Source organism: Herpailurus yagouaroundi, unplaced genomic scaffold, assembly GCF_014898765.1.
Source record: "Herpailurus yagouaroundi ecotype Mexico unplaced genomic scaffold, PumYag 379, whole genome shotgun sequence".
NCBI classification, from domain to species: Eukaryota; Metazoa; Chordata; class Mammalia; order Carnivora; family Felidae; genus Herpailurus; species Herpailurus yagouaroundi.
The window spans coordinates 360,918-368,767 of record NW_024412596.1 but is presented as its reverse complement, the minus strand read 5'-3'; the positions used below and the strand labels follow the sequence as shown (position 1 = coordinate 368,767).

The window sequence follows — 7,850 nt, the reverse complement described above, 5'->3', positions numbered from 1 at the left end:
GGGTCCCTCGGGATCTCGTCCCACAGTCCCCCGGCTCCACCCCATCATGTGGCCGCTCCGACTCCGCCTCCGTCCTAGTTCCGGTTTCGGCCTCTGCTGTCCCGCTTCGGCCCCTAGGTCTCCCTGCAGACGCCTCCTCTTTCGGCTTCGCCTGGGCGCCTCTTCGTGGGAGCCCCCCGCCCGCATCCCCGCTAGCCCCGCCGTGGGATGGGGCCTTCTGCCGGCCGGGGCGTGCCCTCCTGGGGCCCCCAGGGCGACTCGGGGCCCCCGTGACCGCCCAGCCCGCCCAGTGCTGCAGCCCCCAGGATGAAGGGCGGCGAGGGGGACGCGGGCGAACAGGCCCCGCTGAACCCGGAGGCCGAGAGCCCCGCGGGCTCGGCCACGTACCGAGAGTTCGTGCACCGGGGCTACTTGGACCTCATGGGGGCCAGTCAGCACTCGCTGCGGGCGCTCAGCTGGCGCCGCCTCTACCTCAGCCGGGCCAAGCTCAAAGCCTCCAGCCGCACGTCTGCCCTGCTCTCGGGCTTCGCCATGGTGAGGGGAGGGAAGGGGCGCACAGGGTGGGGGTGAGGCACATGGGGGCATGGGGTCGTGGACGAAGTAAACGGGTACCCACGGGAGACGGGACAGAGGAAGGGGTTTTTAAGAGGTAAAGGAGTACAAACAAGGTCCCAAGGGACTACTCCAGTCCCTTTTTCTGAGTGTGTGTGTGTGTGTAAGTGTGTAAGAAGACCCCTAGCATAAACCGGGCCAGAAGGAGGATAACCAAGCCCGAAAGGTGTCCTGAGGGGAGACAAATCACCAACGGGGATATATATGCAAGGGTGGGGCAAAGAGGTCCCAAAGGAGCACGTCCCAGGCAGAAGTCCTTACTAGGTTACCATGAGAGATTCAAAGGCAAATCAGAGTTTGGTGGGAGCTATAAAAACAGGGCTGGGAGAGTCAAAGACAAAAAAATGAATAAACGTAGTCACCCAGCTGAAGGTGGCCCCATCCCAAAGAGGGTGGCCAGTTCCTAGCAATCACAAAGAGTGCTTGGTGTAACGCAGGACAGCTCTGAGCAGAGATGATGCCTGTGAGGAAGCTGCTGGGGAAAGAAGCTGATTAGGAAGCTGATATGTGATTTCGGAACTGATAAACTGCAGGTGTGGGAGGATGATATCAGCCAACAGGCCCAGCGGAGGAAATGGGACTGAGGGAATCTCAGGGTCAGGAGGAGTCAGCAGACACAAACCCTGGCTCCTCCCAGCCTGTGGCCAGCTGTGTGACCCTGGACAGGCATCCTCCCCCTCGCAGTCCAGTGGGAAACTGAGATCATGGAGGGTGCGCTCTCTGTAGCTTGCAAGTACCCGCCCCAGGATGAGCTGATTCTTGTCATCAAACTCTAGATCCCAGCATGTCAGAACAAGACACGCATCAGAGATGGCTCAGCCTGTCTGTTAATTGCAGAGGCATGGAAGCCAAGGCCCAGAATGGGGCAGTGCCTCTGCCAAGAGCACTCAGCAGATGAAGGATACAGAATGAACTAGGGCCCAGGATCACTGGACTCAGTTAGTCCAGAGTTTCCCCACCAACACGACAGGAAAAAGCAAGCAAGCTGGTGGGGAGTCTTCATAGGAACATACGGACATGGGGATAGAAGAGTCACAACACTAGGTGATTTGGGTTAGTCTCTGCCTCTTTCTCTTTACCATAGCCTATGTATTTGAATGATGAGAGGAAAAGTCTACCCTTAAGGGTCATCCGAGTTCTATCATTTTCTGTATAGGGACCCAGTATCCATAGGCCAGTCCAGTTTTCCTGATGTGGGGTCAGCTAGAGACAGTGAAGTGGCTCTTTTTCTCCTGTACAGACTGTAGAGGGAAGGAAGCAACTTCCTGGACCTAGCTGAGAGAGGTCCCCCACCCCCATCCATCCCATGGTCCAGCCTGTTCCCAAGGGGACAATCTGGCCTGCTGCTGGACTTGCATGTTGCTGAGGTGACAGCTTAAGCACCAGGACCTTCTCTGCAGGATCAAAAGACCAGATGAGTAGGTTCTGGGGGCAGACTGGCCCCACTCTGGCCAGGGGAGAGCAAGACTGGGTCAGGCTCTGGGAGAAGAAACCAGGACTAGGCCTGGCCCAGATCACTGTCAGTGGAAAACACCTGCTAACACTCACCACGGCCCAATTTCCCAAAATACTTAGCCTTGTCTTCCTACCACCACCTTCCAGGTTCTGTATCTTCTTTCTCTCAGCCCCAGAGCAATATAATGGATCCTGTAAGAACTAGGCATGGGGAAAGATCCAGATTCTGGTATCTGGGTAGCCTGGGTTAGAATAACATACAAATTGTATTACACTGTCATGCAGTACCAGGCAATGTGCTTAGAGCTTTTGCGTGTATCACGTTTATTATGCTATGAAGTAGGTACCACTACTATGGCCATTTTACAGATGCGAAAACAGGATCAGAGATGTTAAGACACCTGCCCAGGATCCCACAGCAAGTAAGTGGCAGAATTTGAACTTAGGTAGTCTGGCTCTAGAATCCAAATTTACACAAGCCTAGAACAGGATCACCAGCGCAAATGTTTGCAAAGGACAGGCAGTTTAATAGGGACTCCAAGTTGGCTGGGTGGGGACTGTGGCTATCAGGAGACCCCATGACCTGTCCAAAGGGAGCAGGGGAGCAGTCATGACTCAATTCTAGCTGGTAGTTGCCATGCAGGAATGTGGGCCTAGTGTAACCAGATCTTCCAAATTTTCAAGAGGATCCAGAAATAGAGATATTTATATGAAATCTCTAGAGTTAAAAAAAAAAATTTTTTTTTAATGTTTATTTATTTTTGAGAGGCAGCATGATCAGGGGAGGGGCAGAGAGAGAGGGAGACACAGAATCTGAAGCAGGCTCCAGGCTTTGAGCTGTCAGCACAGAGCACAGTGCAGGGCTCAAACTCAAGCCATGAGGTCATGACCTGAGCCAAAGCTGGACGCCTAACTGACTGAGCCATCCAGGTGCCCTGAAATCTCTAGAGTTTTAAAAGTTCAACTAATTCCTTAAAAAATACAGTGTATGAGCCAAGCAAAACATGTGCAAAGCTGGCTTGGATTCATGGTATACCAATTTGCAGGCACTGGCCTTAGACTTCGGTGTTTTTTTGTTTTGTTTTTAATTTTTTTAATGTTTATTTTTTGAGAGGAAGAGAGAGAGTGCAAGTGGGGGAGATGCAGAGAGAGAGGGAGACACAGAATCTGAAGCAGGCTCCAGGCTCTGAGCTGTCAGCACAGAACCCGACGCGAAGCTCGAATCCATGAGCCATGAGATCATGACCCAGTTAACCAACTGAGCCACCCAGGCACCCCAGACTTCAGTGTTAATAACACTATTGACAGTGTTAAGAACACTAGTGTTAATAACAGTTAATAATTAATAATAACACAATTAACTAGCACTTACTCTGTGCCTTATACCATTCTTATTACTTGGTGTACATTATCTCATTTAATTTTCACAACAACCCTGTAAGACAGGTAGATATTATTATCAATCCCCACTTTCCAGATGAGGAAATTAAGGCATAGAGCTATATGTCACTTGTCAGCTTGTAGAGCTGAGAGTGAACCCAGGTGGCCCAGCTCCAGAATCTGTTTTTTAACCCCTAGGTGATAACAAGGTAAGATTTCCAGAAATGTGTCATCCAGCTCTCTCAATAGCCAGGTGCAGAAACCAAAGCCAGTAAAGGACAGAGCCTTACCAAGGCTACCAATTCATTCACTCAACAGAGACTAAGCACCTTCTTCCTGCCAGGCACCGTTCTAGGTCCTAGGGATACCTTGGTAATGTATACCAACAGGTAAAACAACCCTCTACTGCCAAAGAGGTTATAGGCACTCAATCCATCTCTGTCCCCACAGGTGGCCATGGTGGAGGTACAGCTGGAGAGCAACCACGAATACCCGCCAGGCCTGCTGGTGGCCTTTAGTGCCTGCACCACCGTGCTAGTGGCTGTGCACCTCTTTGCACTCATGGTCTCCACCTGTCTGCTGCCCCACATAGAAGCCGTTAGCAACATCCACAACCTCAACTCTGTCCACCAGTCTCCACACCAGCGACTCCACCGCTATGTGGAGCTGGCCTGGGGCTTCTCCACTGCCTTGGGCACCTTCCTTTTCCTCGCTGAAGTTGTTCTGGTTGGCTGGGTCAAGTTTGTGCCTATTGGGGCACCCTCGGGCACACCAGCCCCTTTGGTACCTGCCTCCCAGGTGCCTGGGACTCTGTCACCAGTGACCACCTCCCTTAGTCCAGCTTCCAAGCCATCCTTTACTTCTGTAGCCCCATCACAGGCTGAGCCATCTGAGGCCTGCCCACCCCGGCAAGCATGTGTTGGTGGAGGAGCCCATGGACCAGGCTGGCAAGCAGCTATGGCCTCCACAGCAATCATGGTACCTGTGGGGCTTGTATTCGTGGCCTTTGCCCTGCATTTCTATCGCTCCTTGGTGGCACATAAGACAGACCGCCACAAGCAAGAGTTAGAGGAGCTGAGTCGCCTGCAGGGGGAGCTGCAGGCTGTGTGAGGCTGATGTTAACCACTACTGTAAACACTGCCTCCCTCCGGTCTGCAGGAGAACCCAGGTCCACAGACCCCATTCCTTGCCCCTGCCTGGAGCCACTCCCAGGTAGAGACCAGACTCCTGCTTTCTGAGTCCTTTGGGGTGGGCCCCGGGGGCAGCTTTTACATTCCCAGGGATTCTCCTCGCTGTCAGTCTATCCCAGTCTGTCTACATCTGGGCTGGGAGGAACAGAGGAGGAAGTAGAAGGTCTTCAGTCCAAGTCTCATGTAGCTAGAGGGGAGGCAGGGAGACCCTGGTCAGACCTTTGGTGCTGACCCTTAACACCTTAACCCTGTACAGGATGTGGAAGTCAGAGGTTACACACCCACCCAGCTGCCTCAGAAGGTAGCTAACCCTTGCTTTATTTTTGTAGAATCTACTTTATGGTTGGCATTTTGGGAAAGCTTTTCCCCATCTCCAGATTTTGATGGGTTCCACATTTTTGCTTTAGTTGCTGAAGAGAAGGATTTGGGTGTTTCTAACCCAGACACAGGTCCACTCTTTCCTAGGAGGAGCCTCGCTATTTATGGAGGTTCAAGTGCCTGCCCCACTGCCCTAGACCCACACTTAAGCTTCTGCGTCTGGTTCTCACTCTCCTGGGCCAGGGCTGGAGATCTTTGGAGACTGAGGGCCTGTGTGCCCAACCTGACTCTCTAGTAAGGGTTTGGGGTGGGGAGGTTTTAAGGGAGAGGATCCAGTCACTAGCCCTTGGAATACAGAGCTATTCTCACACTGAATTTTTGATGCACCTTGTTTTGTATAATAAAATGTGTTTCACAGATGTCCCTGTAGCTGTGAATGGGGTGAAGAGGGGGCCTCCTTGGGATCAGGTGACTTACTCCTAAGAGCCGGGTGGAAGCAGGTGTACCTGGGGGGGGGGGGGCGGGGCGCGGAAGAATGGTTCCAGATATGATCCCCTTCTGGTGCTGGCAGGGACCAGTATCTTCGGATTTGGAGACTGAGTCATTCCAAGGCTAAAATTTTTGCACTCTTGTTCTTGGGTCTCCATCTCTTCCATTGATGATTTAGAGTTTCTTTCTAAAGTGTAAGTTTCTTTGAGTGACTACTACATACTAGGAGCAAGGATATCTTATTTGACCCTCACAACGACCTCAAGAGACAAGTCTTCACCATTTCCATTTCAGAGATAAGGAAACAGGCCCGACAAAGTGGAGGATCTTGCCCAAAGCAATGAAAACTTGGACTACCTTTACCATAACATGGGAAATCTCCTTCTGTCTGATATAAGAAGCCAATCAATACCTTTCAACTGGGACAAGAGAAAGGAATCTGCTCTTATCACCAGTGCTTTCATATAAAAATTAGGCTTTCATGTAAGTCTAATTTTCCTCAAAAATTTAAGGGGCTCTAATCCTCGCTCCTCTATTCTTAGCATGAGACCTTGGTCCAGTCCCTCTTTTCTCTTTTCCTGTAACTTAAAATTGTGAATTTGTATGAACCAGGCCTCAGGGTCCTTTCCCGCACTGTTTTGTTGTTTTTTTTGTTTTTTTAATGTTTATTTATTTTTGAGAGGTAGCTTGAGCAGGGAAGCGGCAGAGAGGGAGAGGGACAGAGGACCGAAAGGGGGCTCCACGCTGACAGCAGAGAGCCCTATGCAGGACTCAAACTCATGAAACGCAAGATATGACCCGAGCGGAAGTCAGAAGCTTAACTGACTGAGCCACCCAGGCACCCCTCCTTTACTGTTCTGACTGCTATAACATTCCTGTGAGACAGGAATGAACATCCATTTTTCAGAGGAAGAATCTTAAATTTTGAGAGGTCAATGGCTTGCCCAAGGTCACACAGGGAGGAACGAATGTAGGCAGAGATGTCTGAAATCTAGAGCATCCTCAGCTCAAGCAGGGGGTCCTTCTGAGAGTGCGGTTACCCAGAAACCAGGATGCCCTGCGTCGAAGCGAAATAAAAGGGTACCCAGCCTCGGCGACGTTAGCGCCTGGGCTGGTGCTGCCCTCCAGCGGTGGGACCACGTAAGCATAGCCCCCCGCCCCGGCTCCAAGCTGAGGGCACTGAGAGCATGGTGCTTGGAGAATCGACCAGCCCAGCCTATCTCCAGTAGGTACTAGTTTATTTTTCACGAGACCTGTTCTAAGACCTTTATGCCCCCCAAGACTTTTCACATAACTTTGAGGCAGCCTCGAATTTAATTATGAATGGCGGCTCGATTATAGGTAAAATGCGGCATCTTCTGCAGGCCTCAGTCTCCCAATCTGTCAAATGGGCATCTGAAACAGCTGGGGCCCAAGGGGACAGCGAAAGGAAAACGTTCCCGGCATTGTGTGCGACACCAGGCAAACGGCCTGAGTCACCGCTGTTAGTTGTATTTTTCCATCTCCTAGGCGCCCCTCCCAGCCCGCACGGTTTCGGTGGGTCCTACAGGAAGCGCCCCCGCGACGCCGGGCTTTACACGCCCTGGCCACGCCCTCTGCGCGCCGCGCGTTGGCTCCGCCCACAGGAGGATCCGCAGATTCGCTAGGCCAGCTCTTCAGAATTACTTGGGCCTCTCTATACCAGGCTGGAAATTCTCATCGGCCTCCGAGAGCAGCTTTGGGCTGTAGCCATTTCTCCGGGGTCGAAATTGGGCATTCCCCAAGCTCTGCTAGTAAGAAAGATCCGGGAAAAGTGGCCAACTCTGCCAACGGGGCTTGGCTAACCAGGCATTATTTTCTTGACTCCACCAAGGCGGGTGAAGGGAGGCGACAGCTGAGGCCAGGACCACAGGACCTGTGGCGAATCTGCAGCCTTTCAGGCCTTTGGCCGCACAAGGAAGGGGCAGGAAAGAAGAGCAAAGGAGCGCGCATCCCATCCACCGATTCGCCCCGCCCGCCTGACGAATCTGCGCCTGTTCAACGCGCCACTCAAATCTCCCCAGCTCTGGCTGGCCTCCTCCCCTCCGCCCCGCCCCCTTTTCCTCAGGGATTAGTCGCTGCTTTCGTCGCCGCCGATTCGTCAAGGACCCTAGGCCAGAGCAGCTGGGTAGTCGTGGTGAAGCCCACTCTCCGGGGAATGCGGCCAATCTCCAGGCTCCCTGGGCCGCAACTCTGGAGCCTTAAAGGGCGCCGGCCGAGGCGAAGCCGCTTTCCTCGGCCCCGTGGGTCTCCCGGCGGCACCCGTGGCGAAAGTGCGAATGTAGACGCTGTGCCCGCTGGGCCTCGCGCAGGTGGCGGTGGTGTTTGGTGCGCGCGCCGGGGAGGTGGTGGTGGGGGGGCGCCGCCGCCGCCACCGCTGCGGGGCCG

The 7,850-nt window shown here is 53.0% G+C and overlaps 2 protein-coding genes across 3 annotated transcripts in view; both read left to right on the top strand.

Moving 5' to 3' along the window:
• Positions 1-63: 63 nt before the first annotated feature.
• Positions 64-5,374, top strand: ORAI3 (ORAI calcium release-activated calcium modulator 3). Its single transcript, XM_040463122.1, has 2 exons — positions 64-534; positions 3,898-5,374. The coding sequence occupies exons 1-2, from the start codon at positions 307-309 to the stop codon at positions 4,555-4,557; spliced, it is 888 nt and encodes a 295-aa protein (XP_040319056.1). The 5' UTR covers positions 64-306; the 3' UTR covers positions 4,558-5,374.
• Positions 5,375-7,101: 1,727 nt separating this feature from the next.
• The window catches only part of SETD1A (SET domain containing 1A, histone lysine methyltransferase), a 23,919-nt gene continuing 23,170 nt past the window's right edge, over positions 7,102-7,850 (top strand). The window contains exon 1 of one of the 2 annotated variants that reach the window (XM_040463108.1): positions 7,102-7,735. The gene's annotated coding sequence lies outside the window, so the exon portion shown is untranslated. Of the gene's footprint in view, positions 7,775-7,850 lie in introns of both variants that reach the window. The other variant, XM_040463107.1, reaches the window with a different exon arrangement.